Below are 20,435 nucleotides of genomic sequence, written 5' to 3'. Positions count from 1 at the left end.
CCTGTTTTTAATGGAAATTAGATCAGTCGGTTTTACTGTGATATGCCAGAAAAGTCCATGGTGGTGAAATGCGTGTGAAATGTTCAAACTTGCTCGCTGTCCGCCTTTACACATATTGTGGTCGAACATCTTGTATGCCGAACCCTGTACCTTGCTTGTAGAGTAATGCTACTTTTGTATAGAACTGCTCCAATCGCTCTGATAGTAGTGTGTTTACCTTGTTATGTGCATTGTCTTGCCTAAAAATCATTTTATCACCTCCTCAGTGGTTATGTAATTACAACGGTCTCAATTGAAATACGAAACTGTAATGATGCTACCGCTTGGTAGAGGTCTCTGACAATGACAAACAAGATAAGAGGAACAACATCGTGCTCCAGCTTTATTCTGCCATGTGCTACACCGGATGTCACACCGAGCATGCGTTACATAACAATTACACAAGGGAGACAACTGCACCTCTAGGGAGCAGCACACCATTAATATTATGCCATAAGATATCGCATATCATTACATCTCTCTTCTTTTAATTAAAGAATTTATTTGTTGCTGTCCATAGTCCATGAATGTCTATAAACCACAAATGAAATTTGTACTGGATTATATTCACGATTAATAACACATTTTATATACCTGCTCGGGTGACCACTGAAAAACAAATGATAAACAATAAACTAATGATTATTCAATCTACTAGTCTGTTGTCCATATAACGCAAAATAATCGTAATAATCGCTGAATGATTGCAGAAATCACTAAATTGAAACTAAACAGTTTATCCACAAATTAACACATTAGGAATCGGTAATAATGTTTGTCCACATAACGTGTGTTTTGATTCCATTACATTGATGTAATTACTTTGGGTTTCACTTGACGACCTGAACGTGTAGTGTAACCAGAGTCATGTGATGTAGGATGGGGGGTATTTACAACAGGAGAAGAGGGTTTTGGAAGATCTACCTTCAGCTTTACATGGGAAGTAGATTTTACAGGGGATCCCGGGACAACTGCTTTTGGTTTTACTGCTGGGGCAGTATCTTTGGGCAAGGCAACTGAGCTTCTGGTCGAACTATCGCCAAAATTGAAGTCATGGTTCAGTTTAGGAGTTTCTAGATCATTCACGTCTAGCAACTTTTCATTGGTCTTCAATAACTGTCAGCGGTTACGATGGTAAAATCCACCATCAGGAGTGTGCACAGTGTACGATCTTGCATCATTTTGTTTTACGGCGGCCGCTGGTAACCATTTTTTATCGTGTTTGATCCTCACCGTTTCACCTATTTCCAGTTCAGCAAGGTGTTTTGAACCTTTGTTGTGGTAGTAGTTCTGATTTTCTTTTTTTCTTTTCATTTCGGAAAGATGTCGGGAGTGATCGGACTGACTAGATTTAGGTTCTAGAAGTTCGGTTGACGTCGGTATAATTAACGTAGACGACGACCCATCAGCAGTTGACTAGGAGACAGACCGGAGTCAAGCGTAGTATGATACTCGAGCAACGCCAAATATGGATCCTTCTGGTCAGTCTTAGCCTTGGAAAATATCCTCTTGACCGTTTGGACGGTTCTTTCTGTGAGGCCGTTGGATTGCGGAAATAAAGGACTAGATGTCTCGTGGACAAAGTCCCATGCGCATGAAAAATCTGCAAATGTTGCGCTGGAGTATTGCGGCCCATTGTCTGTAATCACCTTTATGGGTGTTCCGTGTTGTGCAAATATGTCTTCCTAATAACGTTAGAACTTGTTGTGCTGGTCAACAAGCTGACCTCAAAATAACGACTATAGTAGTCAGTAGTAACAACCAATTCTTGATCATCCCATGTGAACAGATCACTGGCTACTACCTGACAGGGACAGGTAGGTATCTCACGCGGAGACAACAGTTCTTTAGGATTTGAGTTCCGTAATTCAAGACATGTGTCACAGTTCAAGACTTATTCAGAAATGTCTGAGTTCATGCTCGCCCAGAACATGACGTCGCGCATGCTCGCCCAAGACATGACGTCGCGAGCTCGACTACGACATTTCTCGATACCCATGTGGCCTGTATGGAGTATACTCAACATCTCAGCTCGGAGTGCCTTGAGAATGACTATGCGGTTTCCCTTAAAGACCACATCACTCATGACAGTCAGTTCTTCACGAAAGTTCCAGTATTTAATTATTGACATAGGACAATCTTTCCTGATTTCCGGCCAGCCTTCTCGTATGACCTTTTCATCTGCTGGCCGGACGTAGTCGCGTTCTGGAGTTCTTCTAACCTACGCGAGCTAATCGGTAAGTTTGACATAACAGCGTGAACTTGAACTTCCATGCCCTCCGAGAGTTCGGGGTAAGTGTTGGGCATAGACTTGCGTGATAACATGTCTGCTACAGGAATTTCCTTTCCTGGTACATGTCGGACCGTAATGTCATACTTCTGTAACTGTAACATAATACGCTGCAAGCGTGCAGGGGCGACACTTATAGGTTTCTTAAGTATTGATTCAAGTGGTTTGTGATCGGATTCCACATCGATCGGTCTACCAAATACGTAATGATGAAATCGCTTGCACCCAAATACTATGGCGAACATTGACCTCGGTCGGGGTCAGAGACTTGGACGCATAGGATACAGGTTTGCCATTCTGCATAAGAGTAGCGCCTAATCCGTATCTTGACGCGTCTACCTGCAAGGTAGTTGACTCATTCGGATCAAAATAGGACAGTAGCGGACTCTGTGCGATCAAATCCTTGATCTTTAGAAATGCGTCTATCTGCGGCTGTTCCCACACAAATTCTACGTCACGTGGCAATAATTGACGTAACGGAGATGTCACTTCGGAGAGTTTCGGAGCAAACTTTGCTAAGTAATTTATCATTCCGAGGACGGTTTCGAGTTCAGATTTGTCACGAGGGGGTTCCATTTCGCGAATGGCGGTGACCTTGTCGGGATCCGGTTCTAATCCTTGCGACGTCAACACGTGACCAAAATATCGAACACTGCTTACACTGACCTCTAGCTTGTCGTCGTTAAGCTTAATGCCTACTGTGCGAGAACGATCTAGCACAGCTCGGAGGCGCTCGTCATGTTCGTTTCGCATCGAACCAAAGACCAAAATATCATCGACGATAGCGGTGACACCAGATAGCCCTTCGTAGCTCTCGTCGACTATGCGTTGGAACTCGTCTTGCGATGACTGTACGCCAAGGGGCATACGGAGGAATCTATACCTTCCGAATGGGCTGTTAAATGTAGTCAAGTAAGATGATGGTTCATCGAGTTTAATGTTCCAATATCCGGAACTTGCATCAAGTTTTGTAAAGTATCGTGCACAGAACCTCCTCCAAAGTCTTCATGGGGTAATGGGGATGCTTAATTGCCTTATTAAGGTCTTGCGGATTGAGGCATATCCGAAGCTTACCCGAGGACTTCTCTACGACGACCAGGGAGTTTACCCACGGAGTAGGTGTGTCTACTTTGGTTATAACGTTCGCTTTCTCCATGCGGTCAAGCTCATGCTTAAGTTTTTCCTGAAGCGCGTCAGGTACTTTGCGCGGTGGGTGCACGGTTGGTTGCACCTTTGGATCGAGTTGGATACTACATGTACCCGGAAAATTATTGATACCATCGAATACATCGGCATATTCCTTGAGGACCGACAATTTGTCTAAGGGTGCTCCGCTACTCGGAGTAGTCTCACCTACAGAGTAGATCAACTTTATTAGTTTCAAATCTAGACAAGACTTGAGACCTAGAATGGGAATGGAAGTCGTATCAGCTATGTAAAACTCAGCTGTTATACCATGACCTTTGTACACACATTTCAAATTACAACAACCTGACATACGGATTGTTGAGCCATTATAGGACGACAAATGTTTGCGGGGTCTGGACAACTCTAACTCAGGGTACAATTTGCAAAATAAATCTTTAGGTATGATATTTACCTGGGCACCTGTGTCTACCTTAAATTTCACAGGTTTATGGCTGGGACCCACATTTACCTGGACAAAAGCTTGGTCAGTGGAAATAGGGGCATTATTCTTAACACCTGAGCGGACAACATCAATGAAATAATTATCAGATGACTCTGATTCACTATCAATATCAATAGAGTTAACAGATCTACATTTCTTAAAAAAATGATTCCACTTGTGACACTTGTTACATTGTTTGCCTTTTGCGGGGCAATTGTCTGTTTTTGAATGATCGTATCCGCAGTAACCACAGTCCTTTGATGTGTGAGACTTCTCTTCATTTTTTGCTGCCTAAGTGGCTTTTTCCTCCTGTGGTGACAATGTCCTCATTTCTGACCCGAGTTTCCCATTACAGCATTTACTGATGATTGTTGACTTTGTGTTGTTTCCTGAGTTTTCATTGTCTTTAGTTGTTCATGCGCGTATTCACAACTTTGTCCTATCTGTATAGCTTTCTCTAATGTCAAGTCTTTCCCTTCGTTTATGAGTTTTTTACGTACCTTCTGTGACGTCACTCCAAACACAATTCCGTCTCGTATCATTTCATCGTATCGTCCACCTTCTTCACCAAATGAACAATCTTTTGATGACATTTTGAGTCGTGTGACAAAATCGTCGAACGGACTAGACCCTTGTACATTGTTATTAAACTTGTATCTGGCAAATGAGGATTTGTCTTGGGCTGAACATGGTTTTCCAACCCATCATAACAAGTTTTCAAAAGTTTACACTGCTCGCTGGTAAGTGTCCAAGTACTGTACACATCGCGACCACATTGGCCAATCCATAGAAGTAGATATGAACATTGAATTTCTTCATCGGTTCCTTTCAGGGGACCATTGAAAATAAGTTCACAGTGCTGCCTAAACTTTTTCCACATGTTCGGTTTATTCAAGCACTATTCCAATCTAATTCGGGCGGTTTAATACCTGACAACGCCATATCTTCAGATAACTTCGTCTGTATAAATGTTCTTTACAAATGTATCATTACAGAAACAATGACTTGGAATTTGTCAATACTTTATGTTATATGGTTCATAAGAAAATAAAATTTTCTCTTTGTTTCTGGCTTTCTGATTGGCCTATTCATTTTTTCCATTCCACGATGAAAAAAAATATCCCTACGTTATCATGACGTCACAATAGAAACATTGATGTTGCGCATTGGTTTGGAAAAAATAATCCCTTGGAAAAAATAAATGGAATCGTACGTGTAAACGTATTTCATTTTATAAAGTAGCCTGAAAAATTAATTATAAGCATTGAAGTCACTATTTTTTAATTTCATCGGGGTATGAAATAAATTTTGTTTGCAAACTTACATTTATGCCATATTTTGCTTCTCGGTTATATGTAAAAGAATTAGCCTGAGTTAATCTTTCTTCATATAAATAGTTCTTCAATCCAGGCAGTAAATTGTTAGCCCACCTTTGAACTTTTATTATTTTTGTCCATTCATCCTCATCCATGGTTTTCAGGAGCTAGAGTACTGTGGACCAGCCTTTAACAAATCCAAATTGCTGACTGCTTATGAGATTGTTCTTCATGAGATATGATCCATCACACAATTTCTAATAATAGATTCCAAAAATTTCCCTACGATGCTCGTTAAGCTGACTGGCCTGTAGTTCCCTGCATATCACTTATCTCTTTTTTAAAAATTGCTGTTATTTTTTTACTTTCCAAGCTCCATTCACAAGCCTGTACGGATTGACTGGTTGAAAAGAATTTATAGTGGTTTACATATTACAGGTTCAAGTTCTTTTAATAACTTTGGATGAATGTCATCGGGTCCTTGAGATTAGTTTAAATTAAAAATTTTTTAATTTTTTATCAATTTGGCAATTTCTTGTTGCTCGATGTCCCTCCAAACAAATGGACAATCAATATGTATATAGATGCGGGAGCTGAAAAAAAAAAGAGAGATAGAAATGTTCTGTGCAACCGTAAAAAAGGACTTTTTTTTTATTTTCGCAAATCTTGAATTTTGTTTTTTCTGAAGGAAAATCAAATACATGTTTAATTTTATATATTAAAACAATACGTATATAAAGAAACTGGAAAATACACTGATTTTGATTAAAAATATGGTTTTCAGTCACATCCACAAAATGAGACCTACGATATAGGCTAGATCTAGTATATATTTTCACGGGTTAGCTTTTGTTTCATTGGGCGAGTCACAAGCTTAATAACGACACAACAAACGACAAGAATTGACAACTTTCGGGCAAACTCAAAAGTGTAAGCGTGCGTCAGCTCTCGGCCTCGCCTGCACAATAAACGACAACACGTTAAATATAAGGAAAAGTTAGTGACAACACAAGATATGTTATTCAGTACATTAAAATGAATATTTCTACCAAGTTTTATGAAGATTGGAGCAAAAATGAAGGAATTAAAGCGATTTAAATATATTCTGAAATCGGCCACTTGTCAACGATAAATCGAGTGACAAGAGGTTTGCCGTGACGGTATACCGACAACACGTTGTAACATCGAAAATGTTTTAAAAAACCTAACGACAACAGAAGATATGTTATTTGTCATAGTATAATGCATCTATGTACAAAATTTCATTAAGATTGGAATAAAAATGAAGACTTTATACCTGTTTTAATGTTACGAGATCGGCGACTGGTCAGGTTTACTACCGACAACAGATCGACGACTCACACACGCCTGTACACGTGTGTGTACGAGTGCATAGGGTCTCGATACTGTTTGTCTAAGCCATTATTGTGTAATCATAATTATAGTCGGTGTAGAACTCTAGGCCATACTCAATACACGAGTATGTTTCCAGACCCTACGTGACGCTACCCAAATTGGAACACTTTTTGAAGATAATTGTAAAAAATTTCTTACATGTGGTTGAATCCAGATTTTTTTCTTAACATTCCACAAATAGATGCTTGAATTATTAATTTCATGATTTGTTTACTTGTCAGCCCTGTGTTTCAGCAGATTTGAGTACCCAAAATGAAACACCTCCTAAATAAAGTTTGATTAATAAATGTCCAGGCATGATAAAAAATGTTTGAATTCATTTAAAGAAAGTTCAAACATATTTTAGTTTATTCAGGGCACATGTCTTTCAAAAATATTCCATTCAGCATTTATTTTTCTCATTTTTAAATATATGGTGTTTTAAGGGTTGTCGCACAATGTCGTTTCCCGGTGTTTTTCAAAATTTAATTATTTTCATTTTAAAATACAGATAATAAGCAACTGGAAAGAAAATGGCATATTAAAATTGTCACAGTTATTAGTCAGCACCTTAATTTTTGTTCAGGACTGTTATTGTTAGTTTAGATTGCAAACTGAAAATTCTGTATCACATATTTTTAAAAGTGTTTCATTTTGGGTAGCGTTCCAAATTGGGTAGCGTCACGTTAGTTTTTGTGTGTGTGTATTTTTAGCTGCGTAAATATTTTTATATTAATTCACTTTTTTATTTACGCGGTAACTTTGACTTTATTTAATACGTTTTATTTGAAAGATTAAGTTTTAATATCTTGAATCCCGTCTTGCGGGCACACAAGATTTCGCTTGCGTATCGTAAGTTTTAATTTCGGGAAGCTTACAAATATTACGTTTATTTAACACTTTTTATTACTGAACTTACATATTTTATTTATTGAATGATTTTTGAAGACATAAGTTCCTTTTTCTGCTTCACAAGTTTCAAAAACTTGTGCACTTTCCGTTGTCTTTCTACAACGGGCAGTTCTCTCCAAAATACTGAACTTATTTTTAAATGTTGCGCATGCGGAGCTAATTCGTACTCTCCTATTCTGTGACGCGATCTGCGCACATGGTTGTACTGCGTGTTTTGTATGTGCTCTAATCGTTTTTCGAATTTTTCCAGTCACCAACAAGTTTTATGATGTCATTCATTGATTCGCAGTTGTTGTTTTTCCAGCCTTTGGGTATATGGGGGCCTCAACCACCCTGCGCCGGATAGTTGGTAAAGTTTTTTCAGACCAATATGTACCCATACGTTCACCATACATATCATCGATTTTGCTTGATACTGAATCAAATTCTTTGATAGTATCCGAATTGATCAGTCCATCCTCGCCAAAGACAGACGACGTTATCGGAGTTTTTTCTTTGTTGTTCATTCATGCTCTCGAAAATATACGCAAATATTTTATACAAAAATGTACCATTAAAAAAAACATATAATAATGTATTTCTTAAGATAACATATGGGAAGTATATATACACACCATATGTTTTACATAACAATAAATACAATCACAAACTGTAATCACACTGATAATATACACACGTGTGTGCTTCTTCTATGTATACTGTATGCAAGCCGTCGGTCTACTGAGAATTTCAATGACCATTACTCATTCAAATCTTCATCAATAGTCATTACAATTGACATGAATTACTTTCTTTAGATATAGGTTACATATATTATTATTTACGGTAACATTACTGCGTAATTTCGTAAAATACTTTGTGTTGTCGGTCGGATCTAGAACTGTACATATAAGCTTGGCTTACACACATGTATACACTCTGCGTCTCTTCATATTTGAAATCGTCATTACTCCGGTATTTTTACTCCAATCTTAATGAAATTTTGTACAGAGATGCATTATGGTATGACAAACAACATATCTTAAGTTGTCGTTAGGTTTTTGTAATTTTTTTAATGCTATGATGTGTTGTCGGTAATACTGAACATACACACTCGCGATATAAACCTGACCAGTCGCCGATCACGTAACATTAAAACAGGTATAAAGTCTTCATTTTTGTTCCAATCTTAATGAAATTTTGTACATAGATGCATTATAGTATGACAAATAACATATCTTCTGTTGTCGTTAGGTTTTTAAAACATTTTCGATGTTACAACGTGTTGTCGGTATACCGTCACGGCAAACCTCTTGTCACTCGATTTATCGTTGACCAGCAGCCGATTTCAGAATATTCAAATCGCTCTAATTCCTTCATTTTTGCACCAATCTTCATAAAACTTGGTAGGAATATTCATTTTAATGTACTGAATAACATATCTTGTGTTGTCACTAACTTTTCCTTGTATTTAACGTGTTTTCGTTTGTTGTCGTTTCTTGTCGTTTGTTGTCGTTATTTTTTAGCACGGATGTCGACATGTTTCGTCCCATCTTTCAGACTGTTCGGGTGTCAACGACAAAATCAAAGAAAATCATGAAACTCAAAGTATATGAACTTACACATTATTGAACCTGAACAAATCCTCACACTTGAATGGTCGAATTGTTGTCATATTTCTGGATTTTTTCTGACTTCACATGTTGTTCGGCGATTCATAACAGGAAGTCTACAAACTACTTGTGCGCATGCGCACTAAGAACTATTTGATGTTTCTTCCGGTGTGGCTGCGGCAAAATTGAAAACAGAATAATCATAACACACCGAAAAAAGTTACTGCGTTTAATTCGTCATGGAACAAGGATAGTTTAGCAGCAGCAGAAATTGACGTGTAAGGGTTTATGTTTATCTCACTTAGTTCAAATGGTCGCACGCATTCAAATAATTGTTTAATTTGTTAAAATGTAAAGTGTCAAAAAGTCGGTGACAAGCCTGTGCCTGTTCACATGTTTTAGGATTGTTCATATTTGTGATGTGATTTCTTGAAGCCTTATGCTGGACGATTACAGCAAATTAGCGCTTGATAATTATGTAGTATTATACACATATATATGGTCTTCTTCTAAAGAATTTAATCATGAAACAAGAGCAGAAATTAAGATCATTGCAAGTTCCAAAGCTTTGAAATATTGGGTAATGTAGTGTAATGCCTGAGAAACGTTAGCAAATGGTGGGGGCTAAACCATGTAGCCCGCCCCGAGCCCGAGCTTTGGTTATTTTCGTTTTCCTCAAAAATTGCACGTATTAAAACAAGTTTTGGCACAAAGAATCTTTGAGGTATTTGTTATCTATATATATATTTCATATTTCACGAAATCAATGTGAATTTCATAAATCGACCTTTATCATTTTTCAGGGGGCTAAACCATGTAGCCCGCAATGGAGCGTGACATTTTACGATTTTCCCAAATTATTTTAAATCTGTGCTTTTCTTAGAAGAATTGTTTTAATCCAAACAACAAGTAAACATAGCTGGTCTGATAAGTAAAATTTTCACTACATCTCCCTTGATCTAAGAATTGAAGTAATCTACAAATGGTTCACTCCAAATAAACAATATCATGAATAACTGATGTTTATTTCATACATGGACAAAGTTAATTATCTAATTAATTTTCATTTGAATTTAGTCAAGTTTTTTACTGAATGTCATTTAATTAAAATTCAAATATTAATATATCATATAAACTGCTATTACATTAATTACATTATATTATATTGTAATAATAATGTGTGCATTTTACATGTACAGTCATTAAAAAAGCTCGGGTCGGAGAGTTGTCTGCCCTTAGCTCGGGCTCGGGTAAACAGAGAGATCGGCGAGACAGTTACTTGTCAACGCAGTTACAAAAAAGACAGAATTTGTTATGAAATAATTGGATAGATATGTTTAAATTTATACCTTTATGATCAGCTAGGTTTACTTGGTGTTTGGGTTACGTCAATTCTTGTCAAAAAGGCATCATATTTTAATAATTCATTTTTGCTTGTTACAGGCATTTTCATTGGCTTAAAAATTTACTTTATCAGCCCATAAAGGAAAAAATGGCGTCGTCGTTTGTAGCGTCGCTTCTGATTGGCTGAGATGACGGCGTAATAATTTCATAGACAAAAGAGTCCCAAAATGAATTTTAAATGTTGAAGAGATTATCTTTAATAAATTGAATTATAAGGATTAACTTGAATAGATTTTTTATGTTATGGAGATATAACACAAAAATTTGAGTGTACTCTCATCATAAACCGCTTTGCGGTTTATTTAGAGTACACTCAGATTTTTGTGTTATATCTCCATAACATAAAAAAATCTATTCAAGTTAATCCTTAAATAATTTGAAAAAATCGTAAAATGTCACGCTCCATTGTGGGCTACATGGTTTAGCCCCTTGAAAAGTGATAAAGGTCGATTTATGAAATTCAAATTAATTTCACGAAACATAACTTACATAGAAAGATAAAACATAACACAAAGAAATGTTGTGTCAAAAATCGCTTTAATATATGCTTTCGTTGTGTAGAAAACACAACCAAAATAACCAAAGCTCAGGCTCGGGTTTTAAAGCTCGGGTTCGGGGCGGGCTACATGGTTTAGCCCCCACCTTAGCAAATAGCCTACATGATATTGGCTTTCTAATCTAAATAAGTACATTAGTCAGAACAGATACTGAATAAGTCATACAAAATAACGACGGAACTTGCAGTCGACCCCTTGCAGTTGCATGCCCCTGTTGCAAAATACTGTAAGCTTAGCTAGAAACTTGTTTCCTGAATATGAAGTATTTCTGAGTATTACTTTCCAATTTTGCTAAACCTTAAATATAAAGAGAAAGGTTTTTAAAACTTAATTGACTTTGACTGGATAATTGCTTGTAATAACTTTTAATCCTTAAATGGCTTGGTGATAAATCCCTGAGGGGAGACAATTATATTGCTTTCACCATAACTTTGTGTCTGTGTTCAATAATATGAAGTACTAGCACACACTGACAGGGTTCAATATGAGGGGAGACAAACCATGGCCAAGTCCCAATTTCACAAAAATTTGTTAATGCCAGTCAGTCATTTGATACATTTTGAATTCAACTCAAATGCCTGGGAATGGTAAAATATCACACACTTTTGGAATTCACTGGTATTCAGAAGGGTGATATTATTAGTAGGTCCAGAGAACATCAAAGGAAATAATTGATATGGAAACATGTCTATGCATTATAATTCATATAGCGTCACAGTGCTATGGACTTTGGGTTAATTCATTAAAAAACAATTTATTGAAATACATCTCAATTTAAGACTTCGACAGTCAAATTAGGATCAGATATTGATATTTCTATTTATTCTAAATATGTCGTTGATATTAATTATTGTTTTTCTTTGGTATCAATATAGAATAATACCAGTTGCTGTGAGGCAGTTACCAAAATGTGAGGAGTCCCACAGCATTAATCAATATACAATTAAGCATTCCTGGTAGACAGAAAAGGAAAAGAAGATACAATGGCTGTCAGTATGTCAACTGATCCAGTTTATCTTGGCCTTGACCAAAAGTTTGATAAGGTTTTGGCTGACATGAAACCACATGTGTTGAAACTTCCTCATAAAACAGGTTTGTCATCATCTCCATTTAACATCAACATAGAAAGCTGCTAAACAGTCTATCATCAAAATTGAAATATAAATGTACATCATTATTTCATACTTTTTTATCTTGATGGAAAACACACAATATAGACATATATAGACAGAGCTAGCTTTAGTAATGTAATTGTTTATGTGATGTAATTGTAGGTTAATTAATTACACTTGTAAAATGTTATTTTTGGGTGTTATAAATAAAACATAATTTCTTAAAATTAAAAGGGAAAACAGTGGTGGAGATTTGAATGATTGAGCAATTGATGATATGCTCTTTTAAATATATATATCATATTTTATCTAAATTATATTCCAGATCGACAAAAATGTGCAATATGGATAAAAAAACTTTGTGAGCCAGTTATGGGAATAACAGGAAGGTAGGTTTTACTTTTGTAACAAATAATATACAAGGTTATACATCATTTGTTAGAAAGTCATTGAGAATGTCATGTACAAAGTTACAAATATTGAACTGTTTATGGTGAAAGTGAAGTTATCTTTGATATTCATTGGATTATTTGACTTGATGTACTGTATATGCCATTAATTAAGTGATCTGTTTTTTCGGTGACAACAGAAAAAATCGTAATGCCTATGCCCAGCTGATGTTACACATGCTGAAAAGAGGAGTCTTAGAGGGACCATTCACCAGTAAACCTCAAGACGGACCCCTACCCACTCTACCTCCATATATGGTGACCACCTGTTCTTATCGTTTATTAACTTGTTTGCTATTTCTGGAAAAATATTTTTTATTTTCCTAAGACAAATACCTGAAAAACTGTTTTCATCACAGTGTTTTTCCTGCCTATATATTTGGGGCCGAACTTAGGCCCCATTCCCAATTGTATTTCTTGTTATTTTTTCTCAAATCTATGTCTAAATTTCCCAAATCAATGAGTTGAAGCATATTTTGTGTGAGGAAATTAAAAAAATTCCTGAAATCCCAAGACTGAATGTTGTATTTTAATATCCATTCTTACACTTGATTCTTAGGAAGCATAATTGTCTATTTCTACCTTTTACAAAATTTCCATAAACACAGTTTAAATTTTTCATTTCCTACTTTTATCGCACAAAATTTCCCAATTTTTACCAGGTGGCAATTTCCCAAAATACCCAGGAAAAACACTGCATCAATGCTGAAATGTTCACAATTATGAATGCATTGGATTGCTGTCTTGCCTTACTATAATACATTCCATAATATATGTTGCATAAGTTGACATTTACATTTTTTTCTAATTTGGTTAAGTTTCCCAGATCAAGATTTTCTATGTTAAGAAGACAGTGTTATGTATTTACTAAACCCATGTATGTATTTGTCATAGAAAAAGAGAATCATATGCTATATCATGAGGAAAGAAATGGGATTTTAATATGACTTATCATGTAATAAATTTTCAATATTGATGCTCTTTGTAATTTCAGTCTATATACTTTGATGAGCCATCAGGCAAGAAAGGTCAAGCTGATGTATGTAAACTTGTAGTGTACCCAAAGTCTATGTTTTAGGTCACATTCTATTTTTTTTAAATCATAAGAATAAAATGCATTAGCAATTGTAAAAAAAATTAAAGCAACAATTATTTATATGGTTATTTAATTAACACTAATTAACAGATGTTAATCATAGCAACATATTTGAGTGATTCGATTCTATAAGGTACAAATTGCAGAAGTCAGTTTGGTTTATATTTTCAACAGTTATTTGTTAGTATTTATTTCAAAGTGTCTTTGATGGGTTTAATTTGTTACTTGGTTTGTTAGTAACCTTGTCAATAAAAAAATTAAGATTGAAATAAACATATCAGGCTTTTCTTTGCCTCGCCCAATACAAGTCTCTTTTAGACCCAATTTGTTTCCGTATTATCATGTCATTGACACACTATGTTTCTAAGGAGCATATCACATGAAAAAGTGACCAAAATGTTCAAAACTTTCATAATTTCTTGAGCAAATTTTTATAGGTTAAGAGTAATAATTCAAATGTATTTCTATAAAGGGTAATAATTTATGTGTAATATAGTAAATATGATGTAAATATGATGCAGGACAAAGTACCAGATTGGGTGGCTGGAGAACTGACATCCTCAGTTGGGTCATCATTATTTAAAGGTTCTATAGGAAACCCAACAGCTTCATCAACGTTTAGGTCGGGGATATCACCAATAGGACATGAACGGGGACTTCGAAGGTTAGTAATAAATACACCCTGCCACAACATCACTCATTTGAATCCCTGACAAAAATACTGAACTTCTAAATATTTACACTGGAATCGCCTCTTTATAACATCTGAATCATTAACTTTATTTAGATAATTTGACTGAAGTTGGATTATACTTATACTCTCAAATCTGATGTTTAAAGGTCAAATATGAATTGTAGCTTTGTATGAAAAGAAAACTACAAATGCACAATAAAGAACTATTAAATTAATTTTGTTAAGCAATGTTGATTTGTGAAATATTTATTAATTTATTCGATTTAAAACAGGAGACCTCATACAAGTATGGGAATAGAACTTGATAAAGACCCGAGCATAGCATCTCCGATACGGGGTATGACGTCACCGATACGCATCACAACTTCACCCGTCAGAGGATTGGAGATGCCAGACCATGGTGTTATGTCATTTGTAAGTAGCACTTGGAAGAAGGTCTTTTTTAAATTAGACTGTCTGGTTTAATCAAAGCACCATTCAATTCACAAGATGTTTACTATCTATCTCTCCCTTTCTTGTTTTCTATGTTGCTGTGGATCAATATTTCAAACTTTGATTGGATTTTATTGTGTGCCAAGATCCCTCTAAGATTTTTTCAAAACTTATAGTTTTAATGTTTAGCTTGCAGCTGTCCTCCTGTTTAAACAATATTTAACAACGTTTGTTTTGATTTCAGGTTATAATAATTATTTATTTCAGTGTTTTCTGTCTCTCCTGCCTACTTTTTACCATTCATTGTGCACAAACATTGGAAACTCACTTGCCCAGAACAATTTAGAATTAAGATAAAGTCCATATTTTAAACAATCAAATTAAAAAAGCTAATTATGATCAAATATTAGAAAACAAATCCACCCATGTCATTCTAAACATCCATGCCCTTCGACGTTTTGACAAAAAACATTTGAATCATCAACATTAAAATGATTCTCCATTACCTAAATCCCCAATCTGGACATAGTGGTTTCCACTGTTTTGATTGGTTTTAACTATAACATACACAGCAGCTATTATTCTTGTTGCATGTAGATTTTATTTCTACTGTTCAACTATTAGACAAGGTTTAGTTCTGTGGTACGGTTGTAGTAATGCATGACTTAGGCTCAATTGACTTTGCTGATAACTGATAAAGTCTATGGCAGGACACAAATAGCAGACAAAAATGTATTAATCATAATTGATAACACATATTTGTGTAACAATCTACTAAATATTCACCCGACTTTCCCCTGCTTGATAAAATTTTATTTGGCATTTTAGGAATTTATTTTTCTCTGGGTTTTTTAATGTTAAATGAAGTATAGTCATTGTACTTTTTGGATGTGAAAAGTTACTACATGTATGAACTCCACACATTCTTGTATTATGAAGCACTGAATCTTAATTGTAATTTTTGTCAAAGTCTGTCAAAATTGCAATCCCTTTTTAGAATACCGTCTCTGGATGGCTAAATCAGAACTTACAAAATTTTGTTTCTTGATCCTGCTGCTCAGTTCAGACCAAATCTGACCCCCTGTTTTCGGAACAATTTTTTGACAGAGTTAACAGGTAGCCCACAATTTTATATAAAACCATGTTTAATATGTAATGTCGAGATTTAATTTTTTAACTTTGGGATATAGGATGATATTAGTATCGGTAGAAAGTCACCCACGATAAAGAAACCCCACTTCCTGTCTGACGATGAAGAAAGTCTGCGGCTGGGGGGACACGGTGAGTGTCCCTTATATCACAGAAAAATAATGTCTGGACAATAGAAAAAGATGACTTACATCACAAAAATCATGATGTGATTAAGGCTTTTAATTAGAAACTCTTATTAAAATTGAAGCAGATATCATTGAAAATGATGTTATCTTTAAGTCTATATCATAGAAAATAATGTTAAAGCTGACAATGCAAGTTAAAAACATGCAGTTGAAATTAAAAAAAAAAATATTAACGAAATATTTTTTTTTCAAAAATTGTTTCTGAGACATCCCCTAGTTATGACAGTGTGGTATCTAAGGAAGTGGCAGCCATTTTTCTTTTGCTCTGCTTAGTAACCTTCACTGGCCAACCCCCTATATAAAGCACGGGACACTTGACACACGTGTATCATTCTAAACATATCTTGTCTCAGATACACATGCCCCGATATTGCAAATAACAATGTCAAATTGAAAATAAACACTGCACTCACCTGACAATATTTCATTGAAGTAATAGATGAATGTGTTGTCAGCTATATCCCAACATATGTCCAATACGAACTAATAAAACACTTCAATATACACTAAGTTTTACACGTACATGTACAACGACACGTGTGTGTCCTTGTTAAGTGTCGCTCGTTCGGGTCAGGTACGTAATCACGTGTATATGGTCAGTTGAGTGCGTCGGGTACGATGATATACGTGGCGATATGTGGACGGATTATTTTTGGATTTCTATTCACTTGCGTTGGAATTTTATTTTGAGAAACATCTAAATGACAACTTAGAGGAGTTGACATGTTTTCTTGCTAAAAATAGTTCCATATAGTTTTACAGGTGAGGGTTTTGTTTACTTATTTGTAGGTGATATAACCTGTGGACTACTAGGTGTATATGTACATGAATGAGCGCGCGTGTGTCGATTCACGCGCTTTATATAGGGGTCGGTGAGTCGTCGGAATGTAAAACAAAAATGGCTGTCCTCAACCGGGGAATGTCTCATAAACGATTCTTGGAAAAACGAGTATACTTATTTAAAAAAAAGTCATGTTAATAATTTTAACTTGCATTGTCAGCTTTAAGAAAAAAAATCTTTTGTCATAGACAATAAAAATCTTAAAATAAAGTATTAATTACAGAGCCTAGAAATTAATTAAATAAAGTCATTTAACCTCAATCTATCTCTGCCAGTAATCTTCTGAACATTCTCTGACTCCTTTCTTTTGTGTATTGTATGTATGCACGTGTGTGAAAGTAAATAATACATCAACCTGTGTGAATTTATATACATGTACTATACCCATTTTATGCCAGATGAGAGAAAACTTTTCAAAGAGTCACCTAAACACAAACGGAAGAAGGTAAGACTGCGGGCTAGTAACTAGAGCACCTGTTCCTAGTGCCCTATTTTACCCAGTGTTAAATAAAGGCCAAACAAAATAAAGTATCTGTTGATGATAAAACACTTTAAAAATTGAAAAGGAAATATTTTTCTCTTTCTTTAGATATACATAAAAATTTCAATAGAGCTTTCCTTTTATTCAATTGCTTTTTCATCAACTTGATATCTTTAACTTGAAATACTACATAATACTTCTTAGGAAGTATATAGTATAGATTGTAATCATACAAACATTTTATTAGTTTGGCCTAACTCACACTTTTGTACGTTTTACTTACACAGTTTTCCTTTCCCATATCCATAGTTACCTAACATCAAGTAAAAACAACTATCTTATATTATTTTATGATAACCTTACCATTGTATACAAATGTAGTCTCATATTTAAATGTATCATTTATTACATACATTGACTTTTAAGTATGTGTATAATATGATATGATATGTATGCTGTGCAAATGTGCTGATTTTTTTAATATTCATTGTATTCAATCATTACATTAATGAACTCTATGTCTTGTTAAAAAGGTAATTCCATCATCACTATCTTTAATTATATTACTGTTGACACAGTACTCTTTCAATAGTAAAACTGTAATATTTTGTAATATAGCTAATTTGAAGAAAAAAAAACTAGTAGAAAGCTGTAAAGGTCTTGGTACTTGATAGTCAATTGTCAGATAGGATATTTAAGATCTGGTCTATCCTTCACCAAGACTGTTTTTTTGTTTTATGTAATAAACCGCCTTACTGTTATCTGACAGGAATTTCTGCTTTCATACAACGAAGAGTTCTTTCCTGGGAACATTAACCTAAGTCTATTTTTGGATTGTCAGCTCTAATGCTGGAAATTTTCTTCATCCTTTAGTGCAATCTAATTATCAGACTTGTAATTCCACTTCACTACAATGTTCTACGATATGCTCCGATACAAGATCTAATAACCATTCATACTTCTGAGAGATTCAATCACACTGAAGATTTTATAGGCGACATGCTAATTGGCTAACCATAGGTGTCATGCTGAGGTGACCCCGAAAGGAAAGTTGTTAGATCTTGTATTGGAGCGTACCATATATAGAGCATTGTAGTGAAACAGAATTACAAGAGAATTTCAATGAGATTGTCCTTTAGTGTTATAAGTTTTTTCACTGTCAGTTACGACTGGACTTCTTTTCAATCATTGTATTTTTCTGGATTAATTTTCATTTGCTATATTGTCAATACCATTTGAGAGGAATTTAGAAAATCCTGTTAAAAATGAAAGTTTCTGGAAAATTAAATCATGGTTGAAAATTTTCACAAATTCAACTTGAGTTAATGCAGATGATTTACAATCACTTTTTTTTCATTTTCCAGCATACACATGTGTTTAGTATTAAGAATGATGATCCTGGAAATGAGAGGCTTGCAAACTGAAGTGGTTGGGGCAGGGATTTATTTAATATGCATGTCTTCTCTGCTTGTCCCAAGATACTGTCCAGAATCTATTAGCATTTCTCAGAGATCAAGAATACTGTGAATTTTTGATTAGATAAGTCTTTCACCAGATGAGAAATTTATGAGTTTAATTTACCAGCCAGAAATAGTATATGGTAAACACAATTTTAAGGCATAGTAACTTTAAAATGTTTTTTATTTTTCGTTTTTAGTTTGATAGCTCATTTGCTAAAAGGCAAGTTAATTCATGTCCGTTGTTCATCCAGAAATCATATTTTCCAATCATACAAATTCTCAATAACCAAAAAGCCGGAAGATTTTGTCCCTTGCATGATGGTGTGAAGCATTTTTAAGTGTTCATATTGTTTTTGTGTGTGTAACATCATAGTGTTCACAAAACAATGATGTCAAGGGAGGTAACTCTGTAGTATACAAAAACGGAATAGTTTACTTATTACCAAGAGGCCACCGAGAAGCTGGTAGCTAAAGAGCAAAGACTCATTGGAACTTTTTGTTGAATATATTATGGTTGATTTTGTGGTTTTTGTGCTACAATGTACATGTGCTAGCTACAGATTTAACAACCAATGTTAGTGATGGTTGAGGGATGATTCGATTTGATTTCTTCTTTCCAGCTTGTAAAGAAATTTTGTGTTAGGAATTCTATTGCAGCATACAAAATCTATCAAATCTGGAAGATAGCAGACCAACTTGAATGTATATATACATGTATTAGAATTATAATGCAGGACATCTGGTTTTCAGTGAAATATCACAAACCCTATTTTAGGTATTTAACCATCTGTGGTACATTCAATGCATATCAAAAAATATTTTTAACTTTCCATCAATTATACTCTTGTGGAATAAAATATTAAAGCAATTAAATATTATATCCAAAATAATGAAGTTGAAAACTACCTTTACTACATACCTAGTTTAGTAAATAAAAGCACAAATGTAAAGAAATACTGCCAATCAGTAACTGTAATGTCTAGGCAAGGTATTTGTAAATCCTTGATAAGAAAGTACTTGTATAGTAAAGAGACCCTTAGTATATAGTGGATATAGGCCTAACCAAAATATAAACCATTTTAGTGGAAATGACAATGGAGCATGGCAATCATTTCTTTCAGATTACAGTCATTTCCTGTTTTAGCCAAAATATTTCATGGTACAATTTGTATAAAAAGTACTTGTTATATTTCCAGGAAGAAGAGCTAAGTCAACCTTCACCCCCACATCACTATAATCCTCCATCGGGTCTGTTTGGAGGTAAGTCATATCTCTATCAATGTAGTATCCTTATAACGTTAAAACACATTGTTATAATCCTCTGTCTGATCCCTATCTTTCGGAACAAAAAACACTTTAGTCAAAAACTCATAATCTTATGTAACCCTTCTGACTAAA

The 20,435-nt window shown here is 34.9% G+C and overlaps 2 protein-coding genes across 6 annotated transcripts in view; one reads left to right on the top strand and one right to left on the bottom strand.

Annotated features, from left to right (window-relative positions):
* The window catches only part of LOC138318668 (N-alpha-acetyltransferase 20-like), a 56,413-nt gene extending 47,102 nt beyond the window's left edge, over window positions 1-9,311 (bottom strand). The window contains 1 exon segment of the mRNA XM_069261265.1: window positions 9,184-9,311. Coding sequence (XP_069117366.1) covers window positions 9,184-9,236 — 53 coding nt within the window. The 5' untranslated portion in view covers window positions 9,237-9,311.
* The window catches only part of LOC138318665 (centrosomal protein of 112 kDa-like), a 29,175-nt gene continuing 18,041 nt past the window's right edge, over window positions 9,302-20,435 (top strand). For 4 of the 5 annotated variants that reach the window (XM_069261260.1, XM_069261259.1, XM_069261258.1 and 1 more), the window contains exons 1-10: window positions 9,302-9,452; window positions 12,011-12,227; window positions 12,573-12,636; window positions 12,837-12,954; window positions 13,691-13,735; window positions 14,314-14,456; window positions 14,759-14,900; window positions 16,109-16,199; window positions 17,495-17,541; window positions 20,234-20,297. In XM_069261260.1, coding sequence (XP_069117361.1) covers window positions 12,119-12,227; window positions 12,573-12,636; window positions 12,837-12,954; window positions 13,691-13,735; window positions 14,314-14,456; window positions 14,759-14,900; window positions 16,109-16,199; window positions 17,495-17,541; window positions 20,234-20,297 — 823 coding nt within the window. In that variant the 5' untranslated portion in view covers window positions 9,302-9,452; window positions 12,011-12,118. The remainder of the gene's footprint in view (window positions 9,453-12,010; window positions 12,228-12,572; window positions 12,637-12,836; window positions 12,955-13,690; window positions 13,736-14,313; window positions 14,457-14,758; window positions 14,901-16,108; window positions 16,200-17,494; window positions 17,542-20,233; window positions 20,298-20,435) is intronic. The other variant, XM_069261261.1, reaches the window with a different exon arrangement.

This window comes from Argopecten irradians, chromosome 3, assembly GCF_041381155.1.
Source record: "Argopecten irradians isolate NY chromosome 3, Ai_NY, whole genome shotgun sequence".
Classification (NCBI taxonomy): domain Eukaryota; kingdom Metazoa; phylum Mollusca; class Bivalvia; order Pectinida; family Pectinidae; genus Argopecten; species Argopecten irradians.
The sequence above is the reverse complement of the archived record's forward strand: the minus strand, read 5'-3'. Positions and strand labels throughout refer to the sequence as shown.